The 16,935-nt window shown below is 40.4% G+C and overlaps 1 protein-coding gene across 2 annotated transcripts; it reads right to left on the bottom strand.

Annotated features, from left to right (window-relative positions):
* LOC125412385 (cytochrome P450 2J4-like) lies at positions 1-16,935 on the bottom strand. 2 transcript variants are annotated; one of them, XM_085686268.2, is made up of 9 exons: positions 16,536-16,933; positions 13,849-14,011; positions 10,869-11,018; positions 10,332-10,492; positions 9,103-9,279; positions 7,166-7,307; positions 3,382-3,569; positions 3,153-3,291; positions 1-516 (listed from the first exon to the last, which is right to left on the bottom strand). In XM_085686268.2, the coding sequence occupies exons 1-9, from the start codon at positions 16,743-16,745 to the stop codon at positions 338-340; spliced, it is 1,509 nt and encodes a 502-aa protein (XP_085542394.2). In that variant the 5' UTR covers positions 16,746-16,933; the 3' UTR covers positions 1-337. The 2 variants fall into 2 exon arrangements, with proteins under 2 accessions (XP_085542394.2, XP_087760957.1); XM_087904831.1 differs by lacking the exon at positions 3,153-3,291 and having other exon boundaries at positions 16,536-16,935.

The raw sequence follows: 16,935 nt of genomic DNA, 5'->3' as shown, positions 1-16,935 counted from the left end.
TGAACTGAAGGTATAATTTTATATGACTTTAGTGATTTTCATGCAGTTTCTAACCCACCTTTCACATTTACAAGCACTTTCTTTACAGGGGGAGCCATCATTCTCTTTGTAACTCTTAGATGAAAAGATTTATAAGTGATGTATAAATTTATAAAAAGATGTATAAGTGATGACCAGTTCAGAAGACACAGCAGTCCAGGACATGGATCCAGTAACTGTACCCTAGTCTTCCCATCCTTCCCTGGTCACCTTCCTTCTCTCCCTTCACATACAAGCAGCTCCAGTGGCTCAGAGAATTGCTCAGTTGTTCTTCTTTATTCTCTTTCTGCCTCTGACTTCACGATCTAGGGACAGCGCAGAGACGGTGACTGACTGGGGAAACGGGGACGCCACGTCTAGACTTCAGGCTCAGCTTCTCATTGACTGGCGGCTTGAAGGTAAATTTTTGCACAAGAGCAGAGAAGAAAATAAAGAGCTCAGACCTGGCCAATTGTTCTCCGAGGCAAGCTCGCTTTCCTGCAGGAAATGAAACAGAAGACGAGATACTTTCTTAGTTGGCATTAGTGACTACAGGGATTGGCGTTTCCATTTTCCTTCATAAATCTTGAACTGTCACTGGGCTTTGTGCCCAGCTGTTTATTTATGTTCCATATGTGTCTGAATGTGGAATGTTCCACTGAAATTGGAAATCAGATTCAAAGCGTGGTGGGGGGGGTCCAGGAAAAAAGTGGGAGGAGGGGAGGAAGTGAGAATTTTTATTGGTATTATTGATAAAGTAATAAAAAAAATAAAAAGGAATTCTTTCTGACACTCTAGTACAGTTCTGGAAGCTGGCATTCTGTACTGTGAACGAGACACCTGAACTGGATATACCACATAATGACTTAGCAGCCAAATCATAGACTGATATATAACCCTTTTGAGGAAGAGATAGCTTAATGATTAATATTATTTACTGCTCTATCAGAGCACTCTATTCAGATCTCAGCATCCACATCAGGAGGTGAACAAACACCTGCAACTCAAGATTCAATGCCTCTTTCTGGCCTCCATAGGCTCCATCACACACGTACATGTTATGTACACATAGAGAGACACATTTACACATATGTAAATAAAATAAAAAGTAGAGAATAAAAAAGATTCCAAAATATAAGAAGGTGTTAGAGCTGAGTCCCTAACATAAAAGTCAAAGACATAAAGGCTTTTCCTTACAAAGGTTTTAGCTGTTAATGATGGACAACTAGAAGACATATCTGCATTCATTTTGTACCTGTCTCCTGTCTCAAATATTGAATCAGATTCCTGCTGAACTCTACAGACAGGCAGGTCCATCATTTAGTGAGTACACATATACCTCTCTTCATCATCATCCCTATCAAGGATGAAGATGCTGAGATAGGAGGATTTAAGATACAGCTATCAAATTGAGAACAGCTAGTCATTCTCCTGCAAAGCCCTGAAGTTGCACCCAGAAGTCTGCAGTCATTCTCTTAGAGCATCCAAGAGCAGCAGAACTCTTCATGCACCTTTGAATGACAGGTCCAGGACCTTTGATCTCAAGGAGGACAACAGCTTAGCTTCCCTTCTAGAATCTCTGCTCTGAGAGGTCCACATCCTGCAATGAAAATGTCTCCAGGAGGAGTGGAGATTTTCTCAACACCAAGTGCTAATTGCTCTACCCCTAGAGGAGGCCATTTTCTGGACAGTAATGTCCTGTGTGACCAGAACTGAGATAATGATCAGCAAGATTCAGTGTGGCAAAGACTGTGGTGTCCTGAATACACATGCTTCTTCCCGCCTTTCTCACATGAGCTCAGAAACCATGTCCACAAACCTGAAGATGTGTCAGGCAGCTGTCTGTCCCTCCACTCCCCTGCATCATCATAGGAAACATTGATGTCACATGCTAGGCCTAGCTGTGGCGTCTCTTTTGTCCTCTTCACTCAGGCCTGATTTCCCAACTTTTTCATACCTTTCAAGTGTTTTTGTTTTTGTTTTGTTTTTAAGAATATAGAGTATGGTTTTCTAAGTATCTCCTTGTTTACCTAATGGGCAGACTGGGGCCATGAGCATTTGTCCTGTTGGTCAGTTGTCACTTATGTTACATGGGATTTTCTTCTAACCTCTGCTGGCGATTGATTTTGAGATTTTATTGTCAGGGAACATTTGATGATAGTAGAGTCTACCACATTCTTCCTTAATCAGTGCTTTAATTTTTGTATGTAAACTTATTTTGAGACTGTTAGTAAATTAATCTTCATCTGCTTGTTCCTATTGGTATTTCTCTTCCAAATTTTGCATCTGGCTCCCAATTTTGACATTAGAAAATCTATCACAACTCTCATGTATATGTATTTCAGTTCTTAAAAAACTAAACTTTATTTTCATTTTATGTATGTGAATGTTTTGTTTGCGTATATGTCTCTGCAACACATGTGTGTAGTGCCCATTGTACCCCAAAGAAGGGGACAGATCCCTCAGAAGGTTGTGAGCTGCCATGTGGGTACTGGGAATGAAACCTGGCTTGTCTGGAAGAGCAAACAGTGCTCTTATGCCAGGCCATGTGTTGACATTCCAATGCTATTTGCCCCCCTGTATTTAAATACTCATGTTCATCTCTAGAATTTTAAAGTATGCTTAATATCTTGAAAGACTAAAGATTTACTTGTTTAAGGAGTTCTTCTATTCGGTAGAACCTAATCCATTTATGTAAATGACAGTTAAAATTGTTTGATATTTTCATTGTAGTGAGTAGGTAGCCACCCTCCATGCCTCCTCCCATCTCATTACAAGTCTGATATATTAACCTTTGAGAGCCTATCACTTAAAAATAATATGGACCTTAAACTTTGAAAAGACATCATATATTAGCTTTCTTTGTGAAGAGAAAGCAGGGTTTGGGTCTCTAGTGCTATGGAATACCAACCAAGAGAAGCCAAAATTTCAGTCAGAGGCAAGGATGAGTGTGAGTGACAGGAGTGGCCAGAAGCTGTGCTGTCTGAGAACACTGGCCTGCAAGCAACAGCACCGTACAGCTGCTCTGAGTGTGGCTTATGGAGATATCCAAATGACAGTGGAGGTCTCTTGTGAGAAGAGAAAAGAAGGAATGAGGTAGGATTCTGACCTCTTTCCTCCCCATTACCACTCACCCATTGAGAAAGGCAGAAAGGATTCTCTCTTCTTAAATTCTCCATTCTCCAAAAAGTGCTCCGGATTGAAGATATCTGGGGTGGCCCATTCTTTGGGGTCCCTGTGCAGTGCAGTCAAATTGGTCTGGAGTATGGAGCCCTAGGCAAGGCAGCAAAGACACAAATAATGTGTGGACTAGACACACAGAGGTTTAGTGGTTAACAGACTTCCATTCCTTCGCCTACTTACTTTGGGCAGGTGGAATCCAGCCAGCATAGTGTCAGCTGTCACCTTCCTGGGAACATTTAGAGGGATGATATTGGCCATCCTCTGCACCTCATGGACAACAGCATTGGTGTAGGGCATGGAGTCTCTGTCAGCCAGGCTGGGCTGCTTCTCCTGGCCAATCACTCTGTCAATTTCAGCCTGGACTTTTGCTTCAAGGAAACGGGAGGCTCCATTAAGTTTTAAAGTTTAATGTCATCTTTTAAAGACTGAGAAAGCTGTCTTTCAAAACAAATTTGCTTTTATTTCATCTAGTGTCCTGATTGTGAGGAAATAAAAGTTCTCTACCCCTTAGAAATCCTGATTTAGAAAAGTGTAAACTCTATAACTTTGTTTAAACCTATGGCATTGGTATAAATTTCTATATATCCTGAACTGACTAATCAGGATGGCTACGGCTAAGCTCATATCAGTGTCTACTCACTTCTATAAATAAATATTTTTCCCTGAATATATTGTCACCAGTACACTTTGGTTTTACCTACATGAAGAGTCTAGAAATTCTAAGATCAGGTCATCAGAAGATTTCTTGTCTTAGAAGAATCAATTTCCTTTGTCATAGTTGGGAAATCTTTGTTGTTTCATCATGCCATAATGTGAAAAGAAGCTGTCTTGCTCTTCTTTCTTAAGCACAGATTCCCTTCATAATGAGTAATCACCTCTTCACACAATCACATTGGTAATTAAGTTTCAATGAGTTCACAGGGAGGACACAAACACTGAGACCACTGCGTATCTGCAGACTAATTTCTCAAGGACATTTGCTATCATGGGCAGTGAATTGCAATGTGTTTCTGGGCTGTTCTAATTGTCAAACTAGGAATATTTTTATGAGCGTTGGTTTCTTCATCTAATCTTTGAGAGTAAATAAACCTTATCCAAAGGGTATTTTGAGGTTTACATTGGTATAATAATTTAAACAATTGGTAGAGGCTTCTCTCAATATCTTCACTGTCTTAGAGCAATAAAGACTCAGCTGTTTACCTGCTTCTCTAGCTAAAGAAGTCATTTCCCAGATTCCTTACAGAGGAAATGTGACATGACTAAGACATAAGCAGACATGGTGTTTCATCTTCGTGACAAAGCTTGTAGAGACAATGTCCCCTTCCTTCTCCAGTTCCCTCCCTGGGGTGCAAAGGCTGTTCTCATGGCATCCACTGCAGAGTCTGCGAACCTCATCTGAGCTCACCACTGCCACAGGTGAAATGAATTTGGAACTCTAGATCCTTTACTAGGTCCAGCATTGATGTAGGTGGGTCATCTGTATTTCTGTTGCTTTCATTGGTTAATTGATAAAGAAACTGCTTGGCCTGATAGGTCAGAAGATAGGTAGGCGGGGAAGACAGAACAGAATTGTGGGAGAAAGAAAGCAGAGTCAGAGAGCTGTTGCCATGAATGCTGCCAGTTCAGACATGCTGAATCTTCCCGGTAAACCACGACCTTGTGATGGCATACATATTATTAGAAATGGGTTGAATCAATATGTAAGAGCTAGCCAATAAGAGGTTACAGATAATGGGCAAGGCAGTGTTTAAAAGAATACAGCTTCCATGTAATTATTTCGGGTGTAAACTAGCCAGGGAGCCGGGCAGGGGGAACGCGGTCTGCCACTCCTTCTACACAGCATGGTTCTTTCTCCGGAGAGAGAGATATAAATGTCTAACATTGACACTACTGTATATATAAAAGAATTAAATGGAAATAAATTTCATATAACACAAATCAGATCTCAAAAACTATGAAGATTTTGAGTTAGGGCAAATTTGAGTCCATGGTCATCTTGAATTCTCAACAGCCTTGCCTCAGGCTCTTAATAAGTTTGATTAATGATGTGGACTGATAATTATAGCTCTTATTGAAATTTTTAATCATGCATTGATATAATTCTAAACATATGTTGAGGAATCCCAAGTTTGCATTAGTGTCACTTAGATAAAATCAACCTGAGGTCAGAAGTCTGAGTTAACAAATAGCTGACAGCAGGCATATCAAAGAGATAGAGAGATGCACCAGAAGTATTTGGGAAAAGTTTGTGTGGCTTTGCTTTTTTATTTCGGTGAAGTTGAAGGATGTGCTTTTCAGAGATACCAGCTATGAGGGAAGGTTAGCTACCTGCTACTCAACCTCTCTGAGCTAGCAGGATATCACCTCATACACGATTTTATTAATATATATTATATATATTAATTATCTGTATCTATATTATGCATATCAATATGCTCAAGTTTTATTTCTAAATAGAATGATAGAGATGTAGTTAAAGCTACATTTAGCAGCAGTGGCAGAGCCAGTGCCTGTGGGAACAGAATTCCTGCAGGCTGTGCCCTGAGTGCCTGGGCTACTGACACAGAAGCAGGAAGGTAACTGAATTGAGCTGCTGACCAAAAAGGCAGTAGATTGAGGGGCAGCTACTGTGCTGAGGTTGAAACAACACATTTATCTACATTGTCGTATAAGTAATGGTAGGACCAGTGGATTTTGCAAAAGATGTTACATCTTCATAATTCTCTGTTTATTTCTCTTGTATTCTACCTTCCATGTCTACAAATTTAACAACTTCAGAGAATTTGTATCGTTACATCTGTAGAACATTTGGCTTCCATATTTATGCATCAAGACGTCTTCCTTGAGGGCTGAACTTTTGTACTGAACTTTACTCATGGCTTCCAACTGTTCAGTACAGTTAGTACTACAAAATGAACATGAATTAAACTTTTATCAATTAATATATTTGATGATGAGCACTTATGGCCAAATCTGATGATATGTGATTGACCTTAGGAGCCCACATTGTGAGAAAGACCAACTTCCGTAAATTGCTTTAGAGCTCACCGTGTACACAGGAGAAGAGAGCATGCAACTGTGCAATATACAGTCCAAATAAAAAATATAATTCAAAAAGCTTTTAGAAATATACTGGTATTCTGGAATATTGGTTTTAGAGACAAGCCTGAACAGTGACTCAGTAGGCTCTAAGATTTCTTAGAAAAGCACCTTTCATTCAGAAAGACATTTTAGATAATATAAAAAGGAGGGAGGTTTCCTTTGCTCTGTGTTTAAAATCTGTGATGAGTGAGTAAATGTGACAATTGTCTTTCTGTGTATGGGTTACCTCACTCAAAATAATGTTTCCTAGCTCCATCCATTTTCCCGTAAAATTCAAGAAGTCATTATTTTTCTGCTGTCTAGTACTCCATTGTGTAAATGTACCACAATTTCCTTATCCATTTGGTCAAGGGGCATAAAGCAAAGGGAACCAGCCTATAAACCTCAATACCAGAGAACTTAGACAACCATGAGGACACTAAAAGAGACTTACATAGTTCTAATCTACATGGAAAGTAGAAAAAGACAAGATCTCCTAAGTACATTGGGAGCATGAGGAACTTGGGGACGGGTTGAAGGGGAAGGGGAGAAGTAGAGAGTGGAGCAAAAAAAATGTAGAGTTCAATAAAAATCAAGAAAAAAGGAAGGAGGGTGTGAATCAGTGTTGTATGGTAAATCCACTCTTCGCAGAAACATACCACAATGTAAACTGACATCTCTCTTTTCTCCTGAACTCCAAGCTTTTTGAAGGTACAGACTCTAATATCTGCACTCTTGAAACAATCATAGTCCTCACAAACATGTGATGGATGTGCTGTTTCCCAAGTGCACATCACCTCACATATGCTCCTCCTCTTTCCGTTCCCCCATCCTGTCTTCTGAACCTGTTCTGCCTTGGTTAGATGTTGTTATTACATCTCACCTTGGATTTCTGGGTAGACCGCCATGTAGAGCAGAGCCCAGCGCAGGGTCGTAGATGTTGTCTCTGTTCCAGCAAAGAAGAGGTCTAGAGTGCTGCAGATGAGGTTTTCTTCATTGAAACTTGTAGTAGTTTTGTCGGGGTGCTAGAAAAGACAGTGTGTATTTGTTCAATCATAAGATTTTTGACTGTCTTATAACACTGATCCAATGAGAATGAATTGCATTAAGTCATTCATAGTGATGCTGTCTTTGATATTCAACAGCTGACTTTGCTGATACCAGAAATATGAACATCCATTTTCTGTGTTCACTGGTTCTCCAATCTTCATCATATTGCAAAGTCAAAACCGCACTGATTCCATCAATAGCTCTTTATGACAAACATCACCTTTCTCACTTCCTCTAGAAGCATCAGTTTGTTAATACAGCTCTTAATGTTGTTGTTCTCAAACCTGTACTTCATATGGTAAAGGATTTGCCTCCTCCTCCAGGCATAAATTTGTTTAAATCAATATTATATCAGGAAGATGAAATAAGAGAAAAGATAACACACACACACACACACACACACACACACACACACATTTACCAGTGTGACCCAGACAGAGGAGGAGCCCAAAATCACGTGAGTTGAAGCTTCTATGACAGATTCAGTGATATGTATTTGCCAGAGGCCTACTCGGATTAATAGGACTTTACATTTTACAGTGTGATTAGAATTCAAGATGTTCCTCCACAGTTTCATGTTTTAAATACTGGTTCCTTGCACTGATAATATTTGGGGAAGTTCTTAGAAATAGGGAGAGAGGATCTTGCTGACAGGAGGGATGGTAGTTCCTTAGAGTTACACCCAGCCCATGGTTCCTTCCTTTCTTGCAGTTTTCTAATGAACAGTGATGTGAAAGACTCCACCATAGCCTTCTGACTCATGAGCTGAGCTGCTTTGCCATTCACTTTGACAAACTGAAATGTTTTGAAACTTGGCCAGATGACATTTTTGCTTTATTCTCTTGTTGCTGCCATATAATATTGTCACACTGACCCAAAGTTAACTAATATGTTTGCTCAGTGTCTTCTTGCTGGTCTGTTATTGAATAGTATTCATATAGAGTCCTGGGAAAGTTCATATAGAGTTCATATATGCCTCAGCTCTATATGAAAGTTAAACTCTACCTCTTACTTAGTTCAAGTTTGTCTGTTTCAGTGGGGTTTGAGTTGGGGAGGGTAACCAGCCCTGGAACAACTTATAAAAAAATAGAGCTCTGAAATTTAACTGCTACTTATATTTCACATATATCTTTTTCAGATATGGGAGAAGGACCAAGGAAAGAAATAATAAGGAAGAATCGGGCATTTCCAGGACCTCTAGCCAAATGGTGGCAAACCCTTAATTTCTAAAAACCCCCAACAATCCAATGTTACATTACTGTGTATTTGTAAAACATTACTCCTGTGTTTTACTTCAAAATCTGGGTTAAGAAATGATCTACAGAGATGTTCATCTTGTCATCTTTGCCACCATGGCATGCTACTCAATGCACAAAAATAGATCTTCAGGATATGATCCATTTCAGGAGGAAAGGCTATTCTGAGTTATGTTTATGAGAGGGGCCTCCATAGTTAGAACAGGAGAAATGAGTTGTAAAAGGATCAGAAAGGAAAGAGATGATATAATCTCAGCACTGAAGATGGAGCAGGGAACCACAGCAACAAACATCAATGTCCCCTAAGAGATGGGAGACACAGGGCAATAACGTTTCTATTGTTTCCCAAAGTTGGCTGCCTGGTTGGCCAGATTACAGGAACGATCTAGAACTATGAGAGAATAAAACTCTGCTATGCTAAAACCCTACCTTTGTGCTAGCCTGCTGCTCAATCAATTGGAAGCTATTCTACACCACCCTTTCTGTAAGAAGACACAGGCATTGTCCTCCCCACCTTGGTCATTTCCGTGAGGAAAGCATCAATGAAGTCTCTCGGCTCATCAGGGTTCCAGTCTCTGCGGTGATTTTCAACTATTTTAGAAATATATGATTTCAGTTTTCTCCAGGAGGCTAATGTTGTTTGGTGTGATCCAGGAAGATGTTTTATTATCCATGGGAAGATGTTATAGAGCTAATTAGGGAGAAGAACATGATAACGGAGACAATATAAAGTCACTCTCTGTTTCAAGATAGTGTAGACTTTTCCTCTTGATCTTCTACTGGAACTGTGGGAATATCTGGACCGCTGTTTTTCTTCAGACCCATTGGTGGACATATGAGTGCTCCCATGCAAAATACAATAGCCTCTGACCACTTCTCACTGGTCAAATTCTTTTCACTCTAGGACATACACTGATATAACATTCAGTAGTTGTCCTAATTCTGATTCTAATGCCATTAAGACACTGAAGACTCAAAGGATGAAGGTGGCAGGAATTGAGATCAAGCTGGGAATCTTAGATTGAAGAGATAGCCCCACCTACAGTGGCTACAAATTGAGCATATCAACTGAAATTAACCCTGGAATTTGATATTTCTGAGTCTAAGATTTTGCAATAGATTATGGTGCTATGTAACTTTCTGTGCTTCATAGCTACAGAACCTAGAAACTCTGATTTTCCAGGAGTGTATTGACATGCAATAGAGTATTCCTGCAGCATGGTGATTGGTACTCAGGGGGCCCTGGATGTCTGAAGGCAGGTGTTGTAATTTAGCAAAAGTTGTGAGTCTTTCCTTACATTTATTTAATTTTATTTCTCAACTTTTTTACTACTGAGCAATATATTTGATGTCTCCCTTTAGGTGCTTGTATTTTTCTCTTCTCCCTCATAACATTTCTCTCCACTTCTTCATTTTTGAACCTTGCTTCTCTTCTTCTTCTCTGTTTCCTGATCTCCCTTTTTTATCCCACATATTTATTGTTTCTAGCTTACCTTAAACAATTTTGTCATCATAGAAAATTGCATAGTAGCCTTCACATTTTAATTTCAACAGAGATGTATTAGTGAACTATCAATGGATTTAATTGTGTTTTATATACACAAGTATGTGGATGTATGTATAATTTAATATTGTGGCCAGAACAGTTTGCTTCCACCTCTAAAATAAAAAGAAAAAACCTATTTGTCCTTGAATTACCCCAGTCCAATTTTCTCCCAGGATAAAAGAAACTAGAATGCTTACCCGAACCATCTTTGATGAACCCAAATACATGGCCTCATCCAATAACCTCAGCAGCTCCTGAAACTGACTGTCATGGTAGTCAAACCGCTCACCAAAGGTGATGGAGCAAATGATATTGGAAGCAGCATTGTTGATCTTGAAGTGAGGGTTGAAAGGCTGTCCTGAGGTAGATAAAGAAAAAGTGCATCTTTCACAGATAGTGGTTTGTTAATTTCATATGACAGAGAAACATGCATATCAGAGAGCTATGTAAGAGGCTCTGGATTAGCTTGATATGAGGTTTAACATACACTAAAGAATCTGTTAATATCTGGTAAGCCAGACTGATGACCAGGCCTTAAGGCAGCAGCGAGTCTAATGACCATTTGTGTGATTAGCTGCAAACTCTGGGGCAAGGGCATGGCTACATGTTCACTGATCAGTGCTCAGTGCTCAGCACAGTGCACAGTCCAGGACAAGCACTTAGATACTTAGGTGGATTCTGTTTAATGAATTAGAGGGCCACAGCCTCCCACACCTGCCCTGTGGAATGCCCACCTTCCTCCTCTTTTATGACCCCCACAAGGTGTCGGGTCTCCTCCTGTATGCGCTGCTCTATGCTCTTCTTTCCCAACCCGAAGTTCCTCAGTGTCATCAATGCGAACCTTCTTTGCTCCTTCCATATCTGTCCACTGGAGAAGAACAGTCCTGGAAAGAAGCCATACAGCGTTATAGCATTGTGATTCTGATTTTAAACTACCTGGCAAACGGGATGGTCACATGTATGCTGTAAAAGAGAAAAGCCGAAAACGGACTGACAGCTGTCTAGAGAGAGACAAAAGCACAAAGCAAGGAGCATAACAGCTAGCATCTCCTGGTGGCTCACGATATCACTGTTAGTCAATATTTTTAATATATTCTTTAATTTTAATACTCTTAGAAAAACACAAAAATTATTGCCAGAACATTCCAGATCTATAACAATAGACAGAAAAAAGAGATGCAAGGGCAAAGTAAAATTTTTAAGAAACATGATAACTAGGTATTAATGAGATGATCAAATCCAATTCTCCCCAGAACCAAATCATCTACACTTTATGTTTAATATGTATGTATGCATACACACTCACACACACACACACATACACACACACACACACACACACACACACACACACGTCTTTTTATCTATGTAAAGCAAAATGCCAGGAACCACTCCTGGTACCACAATCTGTACAACTTGTGGCTTTCTAAAGCAGTGATTTTCTACCTTCCTGAAGCTGCAACCCTTTAATACAGTTCCTCGTGTTGTTATGACCTCAAACCACACAATTATCACAATTATTTTTGTTGCTAGTTCACAACTGTAGTTTGGTTACTATTTTGAATCATACTGTAAATATTTGATCTATCCAACAATCTAGTGATCCCATTGAATGAGTTGTTCATCTGCCCAGGGGGTGGTGCCCCAAGGATGAGAACCACTGCTCTTAAGGACTAGAAGAGATAGAATGGATCTAGAGATATTAAAGTGGAATTTATTAGAGTGGCATATAAGCTAGTCTAAAAATGACTGTCTTTTAATGGAAAGGCCAAAAATGCTAGGATTGTTCAATCTATGAGGCTGGATGTCTCAGCTAGCTTTCTACACACACTGGAATCCTAGAAAAGTAGATTCTCATACCAGTGAACGAATTCTTCACCAACAGGATAGATGAACTTGCCAGTGAGAGGAAGGACAAGAAAGCAAAAGGCAAAAGCTTCCTTTTTCCATGTCCTTTTATATGGGCTGCAATCAGAAGGTGTGGCCCAGATTTAGAGTGGGTCTTCTGATCTCTAGAGATGCAGATTCAGGGTAGGTCTTCTCACCTCAAAATTCCAAAGAAGCAAGACTTCTCATTTATTTTCTGTTTTGAGGATTTTAGTTGGTTCCAAATGCAGATAAGTTGACAACCAAGGTTAGCCATCAAACTTCTGGTGGAGTTCTCTCAGCATCCTGATTTCCTGGCGTCTAGATCATTGAGTCATTTTGGCATCCTTTTGACATGCCTGGAGTTATGTTTGTAAGGCTTTAATGCCATCACCCTGGTCTAATTCACAGTCTAGTTTAGCAACTGGAGAGTGTAAGCTTCAACCCTTCATATCTAAAACAAGTTTCCTAATGTCTTTCCTCCTCTCTCTACCTGATATCCTAAGATATCCTCCTCTGCTTAAAACCACTGAGAATTCTTCCTGGCTGTCAGAATAAAAATCAGCATTGTGCTCTTTCTGATAGAGGTCAGAAGTACCAAGATCGCTTAATTATGTCCTTTAAATATCATGCTTACAACACTGGATGTCTTTCCATTCTTCAAGACATCTCTCCTTTTTGTTCTTTCAGCAATATTATTTCCCCTTGAATAATTATTCTTTCAGGTAATTACGTAAATATTATTTATTCAGAGAAGACTTTCCAGAATTCTCATACAATGTTATTCATCTTTGATTAAACACCTTCTGCATTGATAGTTCTTTACTATTGATACCATGGTATTAACTTTTACTGTGCTGACTGGTTTTATATCAATGTGACATAAGCTAATATTGTTCTACAGGGGGGAGATTCAATTGAGAAAATGCCTACATAAGAAGATAGGGCTGTAGGCAAGGCTGTAGGGCATTTTATTATTGAATGTTTGTTGTGGGAGGGTCCACCCATGAAGTTACTGCTAAGCCTGGGTGGTGGTCCTGGTTTCTATAAGAAAGCAGGCTGAATAAAGCAGAAGGAGCAAGACAGAAAACAGTATTCCTCCACGGCCTCTGTGCCAGCTGCTGCCTCCAGGTTCTTGCCCTGAGTTTCTGTCCTGGCTTCATTTTGGATGAACAGTGTATATGAAAGCAAAGTCGAATAAACCCTGTTGTCCCCAAGTGTCTTTGGTCATGGTATTTCATCACAGCAAAGTAACTCTAAGTCAGATGCCTAGCACTGTGCTTCTTACAACAGACAACACAGTGAATTGACCTAGAATTTTTCCGAAGAGTAATTAGAAAGGGTCTAAGAGGCTGTTTTGTTAGATTAATAGATTTCAAATTTTGTGTTCAACTTATGACTTTATTTGACAATAATATAAAGTACTCATACTAACAAATTATAATGTTGGCTAGGAACCTCGAGATCCTCATGACTTTAATGATACAGCATAAGCAGTTATAAGCAAGATGCAGTAGAAAGGAAAAGCTGACTTACATCCATTTCCCTAGGACTGACATGGGGAAATGAAAATGAGCACAGTTTCTGGCTGTGTTTGGGTGCTGTGGTTACTTCCTATCAAAATATATATAATTTTTACTAATAAGTTGTTTACCAGGTCTCTACTAGGACACACTATAAATCATCTTATGAGTGCTTTCAGTCAAGCAATGTGGTTCCAGTGACCATTAATGATGGCATTTCATGAAGGTGTTGGCTTATGAGAGTGATGGATGCATAAGGTATATAGGTGCCTTTTATGTATCTTAAAAATTGCAACGCATATCTGAAAACACATGAAAGTCTTACCATTTTCATTATGGACAAGATTTTGCAATGGAAATTGAGGGCGACCCATAAAGTTTTCTTCCAGGTGAGTAAAGGCTTCTTTGATTAAAGGCAAACTGCTTACAATCACTGAAGACTTGATTCCAAAATCCAGACTGATAACATTCCCATACTTCTTCACAAGCTGAAACATATTTCCATAGTTAGCGGCGAGTGTGCTCATATCTCTAAAACTGCGAGTGCCTCTCATTGTCAGCCTAGTTGTCTACAATCAGGAGAAAGACAGAGTGGTAGGGATGGGAAAGGCATTCTGAGGAGGCGTGCATCTAAGAGGTTCCCTTCTGCTACAGTCGCTTCTGAAGGAATGAAAGAAAAATGTCCTTGAGGTCAGAAAGGAAATTACAGAAAAAAGACGGCTATGGGAGGATGAGTAAGCACAAAGACAACAGACTCCTGTGCCTTTGAGTTCCAGCTGCACTGACACTGAAGAGCAGGGCAGTGTGGGATGTGGGTCTCAGTGAGTGGGGACAGCACCTGGGGCAGCGCATCATATAGGGGAGAGGGCTCCCCCATGTTTGTAGTTGCTTCACTCCATATGGAAAATGCTGTTAACAAACTCTCATGAGCTGCGTGTGCGTATTGGGCAACACAGAACCAATGCTGGGAGGAAAATAGTAGAGATGTAGAAGATGAATAAAAAGGCATCTACTGGGAGAATGTCCAAGAAACCCTTGGCAGGACAGGAAAATAAAATTAAAGAATGAAAGCTGAGCAAATACACAAAACACAAAACAATAAGGCATTGAGTTTAAATGCTTACATGTAAATTGTAAACAGACCTGTTCTATCTCTCCCAATTAATGATGAAACTTGAATAACAAATTTCCCAATTATATGCATTCCAGATGGATGCAATTTTAGTATTATCTTTAGGTACAAATAAAGGAACTGAAAACCAAATGCCTTTCACATACTGAGCAAAGGGGAGGTTGCAGGGTGTAAGAGATCAGAGAAAATTCAGGAAAAACCAATTTTCTTTGGATAACGAGGAACATTACAAAGCCACAGTTAAGTTATCAAATGGCGCCTGCCAATCTTAAATGTCACTGTTTATACAGAACAAACTTCCCAATTTAATCAGGGAGAGCTTCCAGAGGGGAGTAGAGAAATGGTCACTCTTCCAGGGGACCTGGGCACTAAATTGTGGCTTTCTTAGTAACTGATAAAATCAGTAAATGAGCAGTCAGCAAGGATGTATAAAACTAAGGCTCAGTAAGAGAGAGCTAACACCAAAACCAAATCACCCTGCTCCCCCACTCATTTTTTTTTCCAGAGAAGCATTTTAATCAACTAAGCTGAGTCCTAGACTTTACACACACTTTGTAAAGCTGCAGGATACATCTGTCTCTATCATCATTTACTATCAAATCATCACACAGACCTGGATATATTTAAAGAATTCAAATCACACAGTGTGTTCTCTAATCTAAATGGAATCATCACCTAGGAAGTATGTCGTTGAAAGAGAAGAAATTCTCCAATTATTTTTGCTTCTCTCTCTCTCCATCCATCGCCAGATGAAGGTTCTGGCCCTCTTGTCTATTTCCAACCTCCAGGAGGATAACTACATGATTTTCTTCAGGTTCACCTTCTTATTTAGCTTCTCTAGGATCACGAATAATAGGCTCAAAGACCTTTAATTATGGCTAGAATCCACTTATGAGTGAGTACATACCATATTCCTCTTTTTGTGTCTGGCTTACCTCACTCAGTAAAGCGTTTTCTATGTCCATCCATTTGCATGCAAAATTCAAGATGTCATTTTTTTTTTTTTACCGCTGAGTAAAACTCTAATGTATATATGTTCCACACCTTCTTTATCCATTCTTCTATTGAGGGGCACCTAGGTTGTTTCCAGGTTCTGGCTATTACAAATAGTGCTGCTATGAACATAGTTGAACAAATGCTTTTGTGGTATGATAGGGCATCTCTTGGGTATATTCCCAAGAGTGGAATTGCTGGGTCTTGATGGAGGTTGACTCCCAGTTTTCTGAGAAATCGCCACACTGATTTCCACAGTGGCTACACAAGTTTGCATTCCCACCAACAATGGATGAGAGTTCCCCTCTCTCCACATTCTCTCCAGTATAGGCTATCATTGGTGTTTTTGACTTTAGCTAATCTGACCAGTGTAAAATGGTATCTCATAGTTGTTTTGATTTGCATTTCCCTGATCGCTCTCTCTCTCTCTCTCTCTCTCTCTCTCTCTCTCTCTCTCACACACACACACACACACACACACACATACACACACACACACACACACACACACACTCAGTTTCCCTCCCTCTCTCCCTCCCTCTCTCCATCCCTCCCTCCCTCTCTCCCTCCTCCCACCCCTCCCTTCTTGCCTCCCCCTAAGACAGGACTTCTCTATGTAGCCATGGCTCTCCTGGAACTCGTGCTGCAGACCAGGCTGTCCTCAAACTCACAGAGATCCGCCACAACTGCCCTGCTTAGCTGCATATTTCTTAAAAGTGCATCTTTAGAAGCTAACTATGTGTCTTAGGTTTAGGGACCAGTAGCATGAGCCTGGGAGCCCTGCCTGCCCACCCCTGCCCCCCCCCCCGGCCCAGTTCCCGGAAGTCGCAGATCCACCAGCTCAGGATTAGTTCAGCTCACTGCTGGACCATCTTGCACCTTCCTACCTGCTGGACCACCAGGTGCGGCTGCTCCATGCCCTTGTGCAGTAAATTGCCCAAGAAGGGCAGGCGTTGCGGCCCTGGCGGAAAGTTCTTGGGGTGCCGTCTTTTGAGGTAGTCAGCCAGGAACAAGAAGGTGATCACAGCCAACAGTAGAGTCCGGATATGGAGCCCTGCCCAGATGGAGGTCACCAGAGAGCCGGCAGCAGCTAGCATGGTTGGTATTCAAGTGAACTCTTCAGAGGAATGAGGTCTGAGCTGAAACTCAGGGCTCCTAATTTTATAGAGCTCTCAAATAATCTATTCCAGTCCTCTTCTGATCACACCCCTCCACATTCCTTGGAGGTTCTAAGACCCAGAGAGCACAGATACCCTGCCCTTATAGGCCCTACCTTCCCTCTGTAAG

The sequence above is a fragment of the Myodes glareolus genome, chromosome 3, assembly GCF_982192425.1.
Source record: "Myodes glareolus chromosome 3, mMyoGla1.1, whole genome shotgun sequence".
NCBI classification, from domain to species: Eukaryota; Metazoa; Chordata; class Mammalia; order Rodentia; family Cricetidae; genus Myodes; species Myodes glareolus.
This window is presented reverse-complemented; position numbering and strand designations above follow the sequence as displayed.